This window comes from Anopheles arabiensis, chromosome 3 (genome assembly GCF_016920715.1).
Source record: "Anopheles arabiensis isolate DONGOLA chromosome 3, AaraD3, whole genome shotgun sequence".
Taxonomy (NCBI): domain Eukaryota; kingdom Metazoa; phylum Arthropoda; class Insecta; order Diptera; family Culicidae; genus Anopheles; species Anopheles arabiensis.
In genome coordinates, this window is record NC_053518.1 from 39,040,995 (window position 1) to 39,059,505 (window position 18,511).

At 40.2% G+C, this 18,511-nt stretch overlaps 2 protein-coding genes across 2 annotated transcripts in view; one reads left to right on the plus strand and one right to left on the minus strand.

Annotated features, from left to right (window-relative positions):
* Positions 1–18,511, plus strand: part of LOC120899783 (neural-cadherin-like) — a gene marked incomplete at its 5' end in the record, with an annotated part of 638,244 nt that overhangs the window by 464,564 nt on the left and 155,169 nt on the right. The gene's annotated exons all lie outside the window — the stretch shown is intronic.
* The window catches only part of LOC120904947 (neural-cadherin-like), a 134,591-nt gene that overhangs the window by 115,697 nt on the left and 383 nt on the right, over positions 1–18,511 (minus strand). The window contains 1 exon segment of the mRNA XM_040315480.1: positions 18,385–18,459. Within this exon segment, the coding sequence (XP_040171414.1) occupies positions 18,385–18,459 (75 nt within the window).

The window sequence follows — 18,511 nt, forward strand, 5'->3', positions numbered from 1 at the left end:
ATCCGCTGAGAGATGGAAACATTTGTCATTTATTTGATGCGTATTTTTGCCACGTCCGACGGTCGCAATTGCGCCTCACGTGTTCCATTTGTCGAAACTTACAATTAATGGCTTACTTTCACCGCAAATATACGTTGGACTTTTGTCATGTGTAGGTGGCGACGGTAATAGAAGCCTTCTCATACCGGGAAAAAATATAAATAGCAAAAGAGAGTAGTGGAGAAAGAGCGAATGGAAAAAGTTTTCCCAGTCTCGTATCTGAGCAAGCGAGTGATTTGAACCGTTTACAAGTTAGCAGGTGTTCGGTATTACATGTTAATGAAATGTGCGCCTTACGCATCGGTGCACACTCATGAGGTATTTAGCATATGTGCCTCTCGTGCAAAGGATTTGTGACCTTTGCGGGCCAAGAAGATGCATGAGAGGTGGCAGAAGCAGCTCCTTGCTTCCACAAACCAGCAATCACAATCCGAAAGCTCGCCGCACGCACAAACTCCACGTGTACCAAGAACGATAGTCATCATGAAGCATTCGTTCTCGGAAGATGGTTAAATTGTCAAGCCAATGGTAAGCATCAAAGGTGTACATTTTACATCTTGGCTGATTATAAGTTGACATGGCAGGGCTGTGCACTCATTTATCGAGCCAACGAAAAACCGCATAAACAGAAAGGCTCCTGAAGCGAAGGCGTGCGCGTTCGCACATGAAGGTGAGCGTGAAAAGCGGTTGGATGCAATTTTGATGCTAACACACTCTTGTCCTCAAATACGGCTGCAAGAGAAGCCGTGTTCGAGAGAAATTCATTTCATCGTACCCAAACAAGGGCTCAGGTTTCTCATTTTACCGCGTTGCGAACACATTTGTCACGAGGACGCGATCCGCACGGTCATGCATAAAAATGATAAAGTCGTTTCTTGGCCTACCAAACGGCCTCTTGGGGCGTATTCGTTTGTTTTATTCATAGTTCATTTTGAACTCAAACCCATTCGATAAAAGTGCTTGATCATAGTCACTTCATGTTTGCGACTCACACTGTAAATATGCTAGGATGTCCCGGAGTGTCTGCGTTTAGTGTGGTATTTTCGCAATAAGAAAGGCACGAACAATCAAACGTGCGAAGCGTACAAAAAGCATCCAATCATAGGAGCTAGAGGGGCTTCACAAACAAACGGATTTTGTGTTGCACGGTTCATAGGACAAGGCGTTGAACCGAGCCCAATACAGTGGTTCGTGATACACGTGAAGCTACATTAAAATTCATGACTTTTTTTTTCATATACCCGGACGAGCGTGTTTTGCTTCATTGGAAGAAAATCAATTAACACTTTCAGAGAAAGCACTCGATCCACTAGGCGCTCATTGTTGGTGTTGGAGAGACGATTTTCTTGTGAATTTGTTTTTCCAAAAGATAGATTTACTTTTATGCTGCGATTCACCAGCGACCGCTAACCGCACCAGAAAGACCCTGCCCCAGTGTCTTGTGAGGATGGTAATGAATTCAATTGCTCCCCAAAAAAAATGCCAGAGGCCAACGGTTCTACAAATATTTATGCTAACTTGTTGGTTTCGAACGGATGCTGTTGGCGCAACAAGATCCAATACCCAATGTTGTATGGTAGGACAGAACGGTACAGAAACTGTACGTATACACTGTGCTACCGAAGAGCCCTTCAAAGTGGTGGTATGTTACCAAGACACAACATAGAGCATTTGTGGGTGTGTGTGTGAGTGCAATGAAAGTGGCGATGGGATTTGATATGGCCTTCCAAGCAATCATTCTTTCCCCTCGGGTAGCAAACCACAGCTAGTGCAGCCACTGGAGAACGGTTCACCGAAACCATAACTGTTGACATGATTATGCAACAACACCAAACATTGAGCCCGGGGTTGTTCTCATAGAGCCGTAGTTACCGTTGCCGTGCGTTGTGTTACAGTGAGTGCAGAAATGGTCCATCGTTGCAAACACCAATTGCAGTCTCGTAGGTCGCGTATGGTTTTAGTACGTACAATCAGCAACTTGATGTCCCGGCTTAGTAACGGAAAAATCTCTGACCTCGATGGTTAACAACTTCCAACAAGTGTCCACCGGTGGAAGAAAAAAGTAAAAAACGGGTACGTAGTGAAATAAATATTTCATTAGATACATCCCACGGCTGGGCATGATCTGGTTGGAAGAGCTTTCAGAGTGAATGTTACAAGCTCGCACCACATGTTAACTTACATTCTTAGCGTTGGGTACCACAGCCAATCTTTGGTCACAATAGCACAGGATCGGCTAAAAGTGACATCGTCACGATGTTGAAGCACGGTCTAGAGTGGAAGGTAATGCAAGCAATGCTCTTACATACCGTGTAGCATTTCCAAAGCAGATAGTGCGGAGAACCATGCGTGCAACGATAGAATACAACGGTGGCATCCGGCTGGTACTGTTTTGATGTCTGTAACGATGACATGGTTACAGAAGTGTACATTGGTGTAAGCAATTGGCGAGGTTCAAATTTGGAATTTGGTGTTAAAAAGGCCATATCGTGGCTCTGAAATGGAGCAGGTGATTTAAATATTGTGCCAATTTATGCATTTAAAACTTGTTCATTCATATCTTTGTGCTGTCACACTCTCCGTCGCTAAAGATGCTATCGTTGCTAGACAAGTAATTTTTTTTTTTGTGGTTTACTTTTGATGCCGTTCCTCACCTTGAGTGTCGCTTTATCGTAGAGAGTCCAGTCGAAGCCTAAGCTTTTTGTTCCTGATTCCCCTACACCTTCGTCTCGAAAACGTTTCCATCTTGCAGGATGGAGATGCAAAGCACACCAAATTTTCTCCAGCAGCACAATCTAGGCTTTATATATCCCCAATTGAGTGAAAAAATGTGCTTTCGATATCAACTATCGTGTCGCTCGGTTTAATGAACTCCTGACCGTTATGTATGATGACCAACTTTAGCTTCATTTCAGTGAAGACATTTATTTCGTTACGTAATCTGTTTTTACATTTCGCCTCAATCTGAACGTACCGATCAACATGCCACAACCCAATACGGACAACCTATGGAAACAAATGAAGTCTTCCATTTGTAGGTGTTTTCTCCTTAGTCTCTTTAAAGAACGATTTAGAATAATGTGAATCAAATGGTAATGCGAAAACGCGTTCAAATCGAATGCAATTATATACGTCCAAAAATTTCATTAACGCTTTCACCTGACACACGCGTCTTTTCCAGCTCTCTTCGACATGGCAACGATTGTTGCTGGAGAAGAGAATGTCATTTCCTTCTGAAGTTGCAACTCTTGCCAGCATCTGTACCATCGCTTACCTGAAACAGAAAATAGACAAAAAGACACAATTCATCAAATTCCAATCTCGTAATGATCAACGCTCGATCTGTCCCTCGCTACTGCTGCCCCTGGCTCCACGTCCTTGAGCAATCAGACAGTAGCATGTGAACACATGCTTCGTATTTCCAAATCGATAATGAACGGAAACTACACCGGACGCCCTGATATTCGTCACACCAGCGACTAGAATTCCACCGAAATTCAAAAAACATTGACAACAATGAGGTCCTCGAGCTTCATTTTGCTTCCGTAGCATGCTTCGACACTCTGTCGAGTGTCTGAGTTGAGTAAAGAGCAGAGTTGTAATTGTAGTTTTCATTTTTCTCAAGGGAAAACTTTGATTTTCGTCCCGAGAATCGAACTAATTCTGTTGCCGCACAGGGCGAAAGTGCAGGATTGAAAATTCTAATTGTAACGGCTAGTGCCGATAGTCGAAGACGTTTTTTCTAGTTTCTCGGCCGTTGGTGAACAGCAAACAAAGGTTTTTTAAGAAAAGCATTGGAGAAGAAAATCCAAACCAAAAAAAAACAAACCCGAAGTTGTTGGTCGTATTCATCTAATGCCGGAGCAACTCGATTGAAAGATTACTTTCGTTTGGTGTCAACCCCCAAAAATCGGTCACCAAGTAGGGTGTTGTGTTGCGTGCGTCACAGACATAGATAAAGATTGTGCACTTGCGTGAGTGAGATTTTGTGATCAAAAACTGCTAACGAATCTGGTCCAGATTATTTGAAGCTCTGGCGAGGAATGAAAAGCCATAGTTATGCTGTAGTGTACATAAGACAAATGCCTCTGTAAGAAAACTCCCACGCTCTGTGTGCCATGTGCGTGTGAATGTTCTAAAAGATATTTTTTTTCATTCAAAGTTTTTTTCTCAGGCCTGGTAGCTTTGTGCGAATAGAACTTTTTAATTTGATTTCTATCTTTCTCTGTGCCACGCAACCAAACAAGTGGCTGTGGAAGATTCTTCAAACGATGAATAAATTGGACAGAAAAAGGAAGGCTTCGATGCCAAACCGTAGCAACGGGAGGACGGAAGCCGTGGTTAGTTTGCCGGTTTGTTTAATGCTTAAAAGCTTTTGCCATTAGAGGGCTTCTAATCGGTTGAAGAGTGAGAAGAGAAATGGATGTTGAGTGCAGCTCGACAAACGCCAACCATTTGCCAGCCGATTATCACTAATCCATCCGTAACGAGTCCAGATTCTGGTTATCTGTGGTTAGTTGGGAAAGATTACCATCCCTAGTACTTTAAGTAACCCCCACATTACAGCTCGTTAGCTCTCAGCCTCTGGAATTGATGCAATTCTCACTCGTCCTAGAGGATGTTGTGATAAATTTCAGATTGATGTGTATGAGCGAGGTGGCTGGTGGATTTAAAAAGAGAATCAATGATCCTTTCCGGCCAACGAATTTCTTGCTTTACAATTTGCTCGGTATGGCAGATTTCCCGATTCGCTCTCGGTTTGGGATTTGAAGGGGCTACTGGCCACTGGTGAAGTGAAAAGAGAACGCAACTCTACATGACTGAAGTAGCTCGACCTTTTACGAAAGTTTTCTTGTTGCTGAAGATTATGTTCTCCTTTTCTTTGCGCTCCAGCTGTCAATGCTGTTGGCACACAATCACTTGCCATGGCTTTAAAGTGCGATCTATTCCTCCACAACCGCACAACTACGTGTGACACAACGATTACGCTGACGTTCAAGTTACTTTCCGGTGAGCTTTTCTTGAAAAGGCGGAATGCTGGGATTTAACTGTTTATATTTAGGCTGCGGGACAAGGGAAAGGGCGAAAGCGTTGGTCTGACACGCTGATGTTGACAGGTTGATTGCGAGAACGTGTAGAAGAAATACTAGTCGCTCATTCGGGAATCTAATCTAAACTAAATCTAAACTCACACACACACACACATACATATTTCAAAACAAAGATGGCATGTATCAAACTTCCTGGGAAAGAATGGAAGTGTAGAAGACGTAAGGATATAACTTCCAAGGTTCTCACAAATCACACCATCATGCCATCAAGCATCACTTCCGTCATGTAAGCTTTGCCACAATTTCGTAAAGTAATTATACAAGACGGGAACGATGAGGCTCTCTCGGAGCTCTCACGGGATAACGCAAAGGTTTACCTTGGCTTTGCGGAACGTCTTCACACAACTTCACGGCCAAGGCCAGATTACAAAGAACCTACAAACACACACAAATACGCCCGGATCAACAGCTTTCGTCGGGAGCTATAAGCCATTGTTCTAGCACCACCTCTACGCTCATCTCGTATGTCCTAGGCCATAAATCCGACACAATGGCATCAGACAACATGCGGTTAGGAGATTCAATTTCGAGAAAGCTGATTTACGTAAGACTCGCTCAAACTAGGTGAATGTGTACACCATCCAGATGCACCGGTGTGGTATATGCCATTTCCCGGATGTCGTAAACAATATTTTATTGCTTCACGAAACAATCACATCAACAGGAAAGGCGCACACAACGTTCAACGTAAAAATTATCGTGTCAGCATGGCTTTTAAAGTGAGATGAATGAGATCTTTCGCTACTCATGTGTGGTATCGTTGACTTTTGCGATCTCCTGCAAGCACGTTGGCGGAAAATGATGAGGTATTCAGAGTCAATACGATGAAGATATAAAATATGGCATGCACACGACCTCCAAGGAGGCTTTTTAGTTCAAGTCGAATGGTTTAACATTATGCGGTTCGGATTGTGGTGCGATACATGGCGCAGAATTCAGCGTGTGGCATGCTTTAAACGCTTGGATGTTTGTGATGTTTCTTCAAGTAGGCGGTATTGCATGATGTTATGATAAACGGATACCATGAGAGCACTGAGATAGGGAACTAGTCACTGCTCGTGACAACTAACGTCTCAATTGAGCAGAGGATATGTAACAGAAGTAGGCCAAGGCATGATTCCTAAAAAAATTACCCATGTTTCATCCTTTGAACTTCTCCCACTGACTTGAATATCTGCAAATGGGTTTACATCTGCGGTTTGTAAGGGCTTACCGTCTATCACCGGATGAAAGTCAATGTAATGATCACTGACATCACGAATTCCCATTTATTTCAAGGTTGTTTTGTGCTAGGTTGAAGGATGTACTCCTAACCTGTTCTACAGGGTGACTTCAAGTAATGGCGTCAGCCGTTTCCCGGCATCTTCTGGTGTTGCTCCACCCTTTAATTGAATAAAAGCCAGCAGTCTTAACACATTATCACGATTTGCGTGTTTTTTATTAGAACTATTTCAACGGTGGAAGGCACTGCTGGAAATCTTGATAAATCTATCGAGATGATACATTTAACCTGCCTTGTAGAACGAGTACTTCGAAGCATGTATGCATAAAAAGACACTCATGTAAAACCAACAATGATTTTTGCCCAGCTGAGAAATGTCACTACCCAGAACACACCACCACCAGCTACTAACAACTGGCTCAAGCTTGGAAAAAATGATAGCTTCATCGATCTCAACACCCGGATATACATAAACAGTAACGTAGAATGGCCCTTGGGGGTGCTGTCTTCAAGTTGTCAAGTTGTTTGCGGCCTACTAGGTTCATGTTTGCCGTTAGCGAAAGCGATGACAAATCACTACTGCCGTGCAGAAGCGTTCGATTCCTGCTGCCAGTAAGATCTTACAATAAGGAACAAGCCAACAAAAAGAACCACACAAACCCATACACACACTGACGCAATAAAAACGCAGTGAAGGTGGATACTATTTGATAAGGACGATGACAAACACGTTGCTAGTTTCAATGAGCGAAGATGAGCGAGACATCACACCGTTTGCTGGAAGGTGGTTGGGCCGCGTGACGATTGAGACGAGATTGAAGCACATGTCATCAATTTGATATTTGACGGCAGCCGAATTGTTTGCGGCACGAACAGTCTACACGGGTGTTTACACTCAAGCCGCACTCAAAAGCAGTGTGTTATATGTTTGTGTAAGAGTGATTGTGCATGCATTCAAATTAAACTGTCAGTAGGTACTTCTGATGGGAAGTGTTATGTCACCTTTTGCCAGTCACTACGAATCGCTAGGCTCATGACATCAAGAAGCATTTATTAAGAAGCACTATTTCAAGTACCACCAGTAGTGCATGAGAATTTTTCATTTAATTTCATTTTTCAAGATATGACCATTTGTTTTGCTGAAATTAGGGGTTTTGTTGATTGTTTGTGATATATCGACGTAATTTGTGAGAATATTAATTTGATCGATGAGGACGCCTGACATCTAACATGTAATAAAATCGTACAATATGTTTAGAATAAAATGATTGATAAAAAATTTGCAATATTGCAATGGTTAAATTCAAATATTTGCAATTTTTTTCAAAATTCAAACAAAAAAATCAAATCGTATCGAGCTAATCAGCTCAGTTAGATAAAATAGTAACAACATATTTCAAACCAATAAACTGAAAATATCTACATCTTGATACGCTTTAACTGGTTTTCAATGTTAAAATTGACTAGCACAACAAAAATTTTTGTTCAAAACATAATAAAAAGCTGATGATGATTAATAACAAAATATCATGGTACAAACAACTTTAATTTTATTTATTTTATCTTTTGATATAAAGGGCAAAGCCGTTTGCTTACAAACACATTATTTAAATATGCTGAATGCAATTCAAGTTTCGACAAAAATAAAAGAATCTGATTCTTGCTGCTGCTTTAATTACTATCTGTTCCAATGAGCGTGAATTTCGGAAGAGTTAGTCATAATTTGCGTTTAAACTGCAAGGCAAATTGACAGCTCAACAGTGTATGAGGTTTGTTGAAAATGAGTGCACTGATAAAAATTTTTTGTTTTATTATTATTGTTATTAGTGTAACTATATAAATATTTTTATTATTGTCAAGTGTTATTATATAAAAAAATATTTTTAATTCAATAATCTTATCCATAAAATTATTTGAAAGTAAATGTCGCACCTGTTTTTGTTCAAAAGAAGTATTTCAATTATTAGAAAATGCTACAAAATCAAAACTGTGTCCAAGCGTTAACAATGAGTTCGCAAAAGAGAAAGATGATCAAACCGTAACTCAAAAATAAAAACACGAACAATTAAAACACCGAACGTGATAAGACGTAGCATTTACGTCATTGCAAAACATGAGCACGTTGTTCATTTTCCACCCGGCAGGTTGAAGGCTTCTTTGCATGCGAATATTTTTGTCACTCTCGAAAACACTCTACCATACTGGTTGTATTGACGGTACTTCATGTTCTATCTCCGTGCTCTTGTCGGGAAGGACCTTTTGTTGCCCCGACGCTTGTGCTTGGTTATGACACAGGCGCTCGATGGCAAGCGATGATTTATATTCGTCACGCGATGCGATGACGTCCCCAGTCCTCGGTCATGTTTGCTTTCGGTTCGCTTCGTGTAGAAGCTTCAAGGAAGCTGCTTGCACAATGTTAACCAAATCTTTTATTCACGGTCACTTTGCAGATATAAATTTTCGACAAGCTACAGTTTCCGATCCATAAGTTTCATCCTTCCGCACGTCTATGGATTACGTAAATTACTCCTTAATCTAGAAATGGTAATGGGAGGAAAATCTTGGCACAAAGCTAGTTAAAAGCTATCCTTTTCCATGACACGCTTGCAGTCTTTTGTACGAAGCAATCTACCAGAACGGTAAAGAGGCCTATAAATGTGCCTTATGCTTATGGATAGCCATTTTGAATGCAACGGGATGAATTATTTCTACCGGTCCTTGTTCGGGATCTTCCAAACACATAGTACAAAAAAATTTAAAAAAAACATAAGAATCTAACAGTAACCTTTCCTTTTCAAAGTCTTTTCTGGCTTATGCACGCAATTACTTCCAAAGCTATCCCATTGAACGGCCAACAGCTCGCAGGGCGTTGCGACGTGCTCACAAAAGCTTTCAGTTCGTAACGAGTTTTACAAAGGCAGCTAATCTGGAGAAATTCCGACCTCCTTCCTTATGCCTAACAACTTGCACTCCTCATCTACAAGTTGTTAGCCGAACGAAAGAAAAGAAATCATCGGTGGATAAATGGCTTCACTTTCTTGCTGATGCACTATGCACTGTCTGTCGCGGGTCGGCTAACAGCTTCTATGTTTTTTTTTTTTTTTTGTAACGACACAAGAACGTGTACTTCCACTGGGCCGGGCTTTCCTATTTTCTCGTTTTCTTTCTTTGCATATATCGTTCAACTTTGCACGTAAATTCAACGAAAGTTGCACAAAAAGCTGAAATCATCGTTAGTCGGTAGTCGGAGCAAACGAGGGAACACTAATACGCAGACGCATGGCTTAAGCCGATTGAAACATTGCTGAAGGTATCCTGCTTTACGCCGGATAGTCATGTTGCTCGCATAGCGATAGTCACTATAGCCGAAGCTTTTCTTTTCAAATACGTGGTGGTTGGAATGCATTCGAAAAGCCGAGTAAAGGCCTTTTCAGCTCGGCCGAATATCTCAGTGAACGAGAATGTCTAAACAACAAAAGAGTATGTTAGCAAAAGAGTAGCTATGAAAATTAACGACGTGTAAAAAATTCGTGATATCGGCGGACATGGCACGCGCATGGATGGTAAACGTTTTGCTGCCACGTTTTGCATCCGAGTTGATTGATTGCGCCAGTTAACGGGATGTATTTAATGCATAGTAAATGAAGTTTTAACCAACTTGAGTTGATGATGGTTTACCAGATGGATTGGAAAACTATTTGTCATTAAAAAAAAAAAAAAAATTATCCGTACTGCACGTCCTACTTCCGAAGTGTGGCATGTATCAGACATTGCCGCGTCGCCTACATATCCAATAAAATTGTCATTCCATGGATAATGATATTCATTATGGTGGAAAGAGGCTGCATATGCAAGCATACTACCAAAGATCAGCGAGGCAAAATGAAGCCGACGGAAACCACCGGGCACAACAAGGCCATTATGCGACTCAAGCGATTAAACCCATTCTTCGTTTTTCTTTACAGTGTACTGTGATGCGTGTTGATAAGAATTCACACGGTTCGCTAAGAACTGCCGAAGAGCAAAATGATCATTTGAATGTTTTATCTTAGGTCATTTAATCGTTTTTGTTTTGAAAAGAGATGATACTCGTTTGCTTCTTGATACTTCCAATTGCGTGAGGAAGAATTTCTGGAACTTCAAGAAGAATGAATAATTCGTTTTTTAACGATAAAGATATACATCTCTTCCGGTTCATTGAATATGACTATCAATATCATAAATATATTGTTCTCCAAGTAGAGAGCACTCTTGTAGAATGCGGAAGAAGCTCTGCGGAATGGTGATTGCAAACTCAAGGAAATAGTAAAACTCTCAAATTATGCTTTCTTTATTTGTTCCACTGTCACTATCATTTCATAAATCACCACTTTAGGATGTATAAACTTAAGTTAAGCCTAATTGCACCGGGTAAATATAAGGCCAAAGCAAAACTGCTGCAAGTCTCGTCTTCCTGCTCGTGCTCTCTGTACGCAACGAAAATCCATCACGATGTAATGTGAGACATTTATTACATCAGAAGAACTTTCCGCGAAACATATGATATGATAGGTGAAAGTGTTTCCTGTTCTCTATCGGGAAGATTTTACAACAAGACGCTCGCAAACAGTAAGATAAATCGAGAAATTGCGCTTCGACTCGGGTATCAGACAAATGTTTTTCTCTTCTTTTAGTCTAGAGAGTGTGTGTTAAAGGTAGACAGACAAAAAAGAGTGTGAGTACACCGAGACATACGGGTAAGGTAACCTTCTAATCCGTTTTGCATTTCTACACGATTTTCCTCATCTTCCTGGGAGCCACAAAGAGGTACTACACATACCCATGCCGCATGAATAACTAATGTCGTGTAGGATCCCAAGGTGCATTTTAAACAAGACTACAATAAAACTCACTTAAGACTGAAATGGCCCAGCTACAGAACTCTGTTAAGACTACTAGTTAAACCTTTTCTAGACCTATAAAATGTGGGGCGCAATCAAACCATCAGATTTCCTGCTTATTGCTATGGATATGATCTTGAGACGGCAATGCAGTAATTATTATGAAGTCATAATAATGGTTGATATTAATATTTTTACTGATTCTGAAATTGCTCGCGTATGAGCAGAAATCAAAGACAAGAAAATGACATTACTGAAATACATTTAAACAATTTGCTATACATCAAAGTGCCTCATTAACATGCATCTAATTTTTTTTAAATACAGATTAATTCAAAACGCCTTCAAATGGTACCAAAAGCCTTTTCAAAGCTGTGCCATAACAAGCTTAACGTGAAATTGTTTTGAAAATTCCCATGTATATTAATAAGTTGTTTATGACCATATTAACATACCTGACACATATTGGTCACACAAATCAACAATCATATCAATTAACAAGGCTTCCATTGGCTTAAGTTCAGAAGGACTTTTCTGATCATAAGTTCAGTCAATTTGTAGTGCTATCTGTGTGGCTAACATAGTTTTCAACATCACATTACTTCAGGAAGCGCTTGTGCAGACTAACAAATTTTAATTTTAATAGAGGTGGTGTTCGAGATAAGCGGAACCTGGTATACGCATATTTACACAATCGCGGTTTTCAGATTTGGTACAATCTCACTCGAAGCGAAAGGAAAAGAAACTTAAATAGATAATGGCTGATAACCACTTCTCCAAGTTTTGCTTTAATAGCGTATCTCAGGTACAGCCTGTATAGTTTGTTCCATATTCCCTTCATCCTTCACTTAAGATGCATTTTATAAGATGAGTTAATATTGATGCCTCAGTCTCAAATAAAAAGTCTCGACACGTGCTTAAGAATACAACTAGAGGATGATTAGAGTAAGCTATCTTATAAGTCTTATAGGCGTCTTCAGAACGTTTTAAAAGTTTAACAACTTTATAAACTCTTAAACATCATCAAAAGACATGTTCAAACTATATTGCTATAATTTAAGTTTGAACAGACAGTCTTATAATCGTCTTCAGAACGTTTTAAAAGTTTTATAATTTTATAGACTGTTACGCATCTTCAAAAGAAATGTTTAAACTATGTGGCTTAGTACACTCATAGTAAATCATTCTACAGAATTGTTTAACTGTAAAAAGCAAAGGAACAGTTTCTTAAAATATTACGCCGGCTCACAGCATCATTGTTTCACAAAAACCATCCCTAGCATACCATAATTCCGGGATAACCATTTCCCATCATAATTGAATCTAGAATTCATTTATTCATATCCTACTTCGTTTTGCTTATAGCATCTTTTAGCACAAAAGAAGATTTTAATATTAAATCATTTTTTATGCCATAAAAGAACACAAATCCAATGCGATGCATTTATCCAACACTAGCTCGGTAACGTAAAATGGCGTGTATCTATGTTTTCTTCTCGGTCCATTAAATGCTGATAATGAATTACTTAATGATTGTGAGCACCATCAAACTGTAAGTCCTTGAGTGTTGTACGATTTGTCAAACTATAATCCGATTTACTACATACTTTATGAGTCGCTAACATAAAACAGTAGGAACGGTTTAAGCAGTAGCGTTTATCCGTTGTGCTAATTTGCTAATGGAGACAGCTATTTATATTACAAAAAAAAAAAAACAAAGATTTCTATGTTAAGCAACCTGCACAGGGTTTGTTCAAAACAGTGTTCGTAAAAACAACAGGGTTCCTTTTGCTGAAGTGGAGGTATAGTTTTGTTTCTTCCTTCAACCACAAACTTGTACTTGTACAGCACCACGTGGAGGATATCTCGATCACGTGAGGCTTTATTTCCTGCTTTGCGGTGAAAGGTGTGGCACAAGCTAAACGAGACGTAAACACCCTCGTCTATCACCAAAGAGCTCATTTACGAGTTAGGGAAGAAGGCAGCAATAGTGTTGCACTTTTTACTAGCCCTCGAGGCAGGTCACCATCGGTCAATTTCCCCAGACACTGGGGAGGTGTGTAGCGTGTACTTGTTAGCCATTTCTTCAACCCGTACCTTGCCGCGAATGTTTCAAACCAGATAAAATACTGGAAACAAGCAAAACAAGAAACAAACACTCTAACTTTGGCATAAACAACCACCTAGCCTGAGATCCTGAGAATTTCGGTTAGTTGTGCCAAAACCTACGAAGACCAAAGCTCCCACTGAAGGCACATAAAACATACTACACATCATTCAACAGGTACCCAAAGCCGAGCCCTAGTTGCCGGCATGTTGTGTAATATAATCCAGCGATCGCCACAGCCCACCCAAGCTTCTTTGGCGCGCCTGATGTTCGCCCGCATACTCGGCGCTTACCACAGCCAACGCTATCACGCTCAATTTCATTAGGAAAGTTTTACGCTACATCTCTTTGCACCAAAAATGTAGCTGTGGGGAAGGTTGCAATCAACACCGGCAAATAGGCCTAGTCCGTCCTTGTGATCCGGCTACGTATGCCGGTAGGCCGATGCCACCATTGCTTTTCTCGTGCAACGCGAGAAAAGACAAGAAAAGCAATCAAGAAAAACCAATTATTCGCAAATTAAATTATTTTAATCTGTTTGCTTATTGACGGAATGTTTATGAGTTTTTATGTCTCCTTGTGAATGAAACCGTACCAATTCCGTGGTTCATTTTGTACGCTATCACGATGTGAGCATAGTTTACGAAAGTTTACGAAACATCAAGCACAACAGCCATGAATATTGGTATATAATTGTGCTGAGATATTCCAGTTAGAACTCACTTTCGGCAGCTTCGAAGTCATTCGAGAGAAGCAATTGGAGATTTCCGCAGCTTGAACAACTCAGGATGATAGATGTTCCAAGTCAAAGCTTTGCGGGTTGAGATAATTGTTTTAATTACAACCTATTCCTTTATTTAACCAAGCTCATTTCTAGCGATGGTAATTTTTTGGTGATCTTTTTACTACACTTTGTCTCGAAAGTTTCCCTTTCCTTACGACTTCGATGGTGTAATACGATGCTCAAGAGCAGTTATGAACATTGCTTTGCCTTTGGTTCACACCTTCTCAAAGATTAAGAAGAAAGAAAGCGTTGCTCAAGACAAAAAAAAATGTAAAACTCTCTCTCCCTGCGATGTATACGATGTTTTCACTTAGTTGAGGTGAAAAATTTACGCCATGACCTTGCGAAACTTTTGTGCCCCTAAAACACCGATCCGCACTTGCTTGCTTGACGATGGCATCGGATGGGCAGAGTTATCCCACTACCCTACCAGGAACCAAATAACCCCAATACACATTAAGGGTATTTGTAGAAACGGAACATACGGTAAGCCTAATGGTTTCCTGACAGCGTGCACGACGAGGGCTGATTTTTTCTGTACTGGCTACGTGAAGTTGAATTTTGGAATGTGGACTCAAAGTATTGTGGTAAAATATGACACGTACTCAAGTGCAAAAATAAGCAGCTCCCCTGGCAATCAACCACACAGAAAATTGAGGTCGAAGCAAACGCAAAAATGTAGCGCAACCTCCGCTTCCTCTTTGAATGAATTCATATGCTACATATGATTAACATTTTTTATATTTTTCTTTTTTAACATTCATTTTTGTTAAGGAAAAAAGAGTATGATGTAAGCAACCGCCAATTGCCCGGATAGTTGCTACTTTCGATCGACCCGTTACTCAGAACGCCTTGAGCGACCAGGCGTCTCCATCGTGGCTGTGATGCTTTCACCATGAGTTGGCAACTTCGCTCGCATGTTAATGCTTATTGGCTTTGTATCGAAAACAGGGGGCAACTTCCCGGTGAATAACGATGGATGGGAGAATGGGTGATTTCGCTTGTTTACTTCAGCTGATACAATGCTTATACTTGACAAGCATATTTGTGTGTTTATTTCAGAAAATTTCATCAAGCTATTAAGACTTATTAACACTTTAAGCGCCGCTTTCATATAAATTCGCATGGTGGTTCTGCCCATCGTTCAGCTTTATCTCTGGCGCTCATTAATTCTCTTGACATACTCACCTGAAAAACTGTGACGCCAGGCCAGCGGTCAAAGTGTTTAAGAACGATAACTTAACATGTATCTTGAAGTACTTTACTTTCGGTTTATAAAATAAATTTAACACGAAAGGACCCGGCGTTTGTAAATTAATCAAATCCATTGTTTTACTCTTCTGGGTAACAACAAGATGACAAATAGTAAACTTTAGCCTGAATCATTCAGTCCTCATCTTTCGTTTTAAACACTTCTTTTCAAAACCTTCCATGTCCATATGTCCATTGAAACAAGTGATTTTTCACGCTTTTCGCCCGGAAGCATTACGGTTTATTATTGTAAATGCGTTTAACAAGATAAAAGAATTCACACCACTAAGTGGAAAACATTCCTGGTTCTAACCAAATCCGTTGATTTTCTTCTGCTTTTATGGCACTTAAAACATAGTTGCCTTGGTTGCGATACATTCAACATTAACTCTGCAAACCGGAAGCTGGTTCTGTGTTTCATCGCTGGTTCCACTTCATCCTCGTGATACCAACACGCAGCAGCGACAACAACACGCTGCAACCCATTATAAACATGCGGATGCAGAAGTCTGGTTGTGGCATTTTTTTATCAATTTGCCATTCTTTCCCCTTTTCAGGCTTTTGCTGCGTGCGTGAGTGACCGTTATAAGATGATTAATTATTCTTTCGGGGCTATAAATATATCCGGTAAAATCTCGGGAACTGTACCGTACGGTGTTAAGATGTGTATACATTTGGTTTCTCTTTTACCACGATAATTGGGACCGAAACGGTGACAAACAAAGTCTCGATAAGCCTTTAGCTACTGGTGCTGGTAATCTGCGTTAATAATGTTTTCTATCCGGGTAAAATTGATCCGTCTTGTGACGAGGATGTGGCTCGCTCCAGGATGTGTTACGCGTCATCTATGTTCAGACGCATTACCTTCCTACTTGATGAAAGTGGAATTTATTTCCAGCTCCTCTTTTGCATGAACAACTCAAAACAAAAAAGAAAAAAAAACACTACTAACAACAACGAATTATATCATTCCTTGCTGCAGGATTTAGCGATGAGCTTGCAGTGTCTGGTATCGAGCGTAAAGTTGATGAAGTGAGTAGTTCTATGGCAACTTCACGTTTTGACACGATATGGTTGCATTTTAATTTTTTTTATTAGTCTTTGTCTTGCACAGCAGTACTACCCGTTCGATCAATTATTGCGAATGGAAATGTAATGCCTCGAAATCGATAACCTTTACGGTTTTTCACACTTTTTTACAGGTTTTATGTTTGAACCTTCCAAAATTTTGAAATGTTTTGTTGAAATTCTCTTCTCCGTCTGGTTTGATAGCGGTTGCGCACACACGTCATGAATAAACCATGAAACGTCACAAATGTGTCACAGCATACTGGGAAAAGAGCTCCAAACATTTATTTCCTCACTTGCACACAAAAGTACGCACTGGAAAAAACCACTCGAAGAAAGTGTTACAATTCAAGCGATCCATGTCCGCATCGGAAACCACCGACAACCCCTACGAAGTATTGAAGCAACAAAAAAGTCGAAAACATCCACTTTCCAAGAAGAAAACTTTCGACTGTCGTCTGATTGTGCGAGGAAGATGGAATCGATGGAAGATTCTAACCCTTTACCGTCCTGTCCAGACGATGTGTCGCAAAAGAATCGTGAAAACTTCCTTGCCCTTATGCACGCCACCAATTGGCATGGGTTGGATGAGGCTGCGAATGGATGCGTGCCGGCGATGGTGGTCCATCGCAGAAAGAGGCATGTGAGCTTTCATCGGGCTAACGGGCTTTCATTTTTCTGGGGAGTTCGTTGCTGTAAGCGACAACTGAATGGTTTTTTCTTCAAAACAATGTACAATCCCTTTTGTACCTCCCTATCACTACAGCAATAAGCCCCGAGCGATTAAATTGATCTTGCATATGGGTGTGCCATGAGCATTGAGACAATCAAGTGACGGATGGTGGATTTACAAATTCGTACGAAAAACAATCATCCAGATCGAACAGAGCACACACACAAAAAACAACGCATTTGTTCACCATTGAACTGTACAATTCTCATCTTGTAGTGAAGATTACAAAAAAAGATTCATACCATAAGCCCGTCGTCGAATGGCGAATGGTAGTAATACTTGAAATGGAACTAGACGATCAAGATAACTGAACGGTAGGATGGACCATCGAAACACATGCTTGATTTTCATGCTACAGAACAGCTCATCCTTTTCAAGTCTATTGAGCTCGTTGGGAGAGTGTTGCCATTCAATCGGAACATTGTTTTACGGTTCGTTTAAGAACTGCAGAATATGTGACGATTTCGGCTAAAGGCGGAGAGTGTCTACTACTATTAAATCAAACGATGGTGTTTGTTATGGCGCGTGAGAACACGTGAGCCGTGGCCAGATTATTTTGGCAGTTTTAATTATATTTCTTATAGGCATTGTCTTTGCCCGATGAGGATAAATATTTATCGATGCACAAGACCAACGGCAAAAAAAACAAACGCAACAAATTATCAATTGAAAACAAATTTATTTAGTTTCAAGCCAACTGAAGTTCCATATGACGAGAAAAATATATCCTTAAAGTAGTTTATTTAGCTTTAAGTAGTCACACGACCATCAGCCGTTCTAAACTGTCCATGAAAAATGTATGAAGGTCTATAAACCAGTGAAGGATTAAGAAGCAAATTTTGATGTGAGCTGTGGCGAGTTCCTTTTAATCCGTCCGTGTTTGTATAACTCACGAGCTCACACAAATGGCCAATATATTTGAATCAAATTCTGAGTTTTACAGAATGATTCCACTCAAAGGTACCAGCATTTTCCTTCGTCTAATAAGCTAATTTGATGTTTGATGTTAACAATGAACGGAAAAATGATGTTATGGTTTCTCAGTCAGAATCATGGAAAGTTCTTTGTTTTTGGTAAAAAATTAATAATCAGTAGTTTTAGGGTGTGAGTCATTAGGCAATTCAAAAACCGGCAGAACTAAAGATCAATCGGATTTTCTGGTCATTCTGCGCGTGCTTCTTGTTCTTACCTAAATAAGTACTGTTCGTCAGTACCCAGAATATTTGTAGCGGATCCACGATTATGCCGATCAGTTGCAGTATCACTAGTCAAAACCACAACTCGCACTCAATGCGCATGGTTTACGCAACGCACTA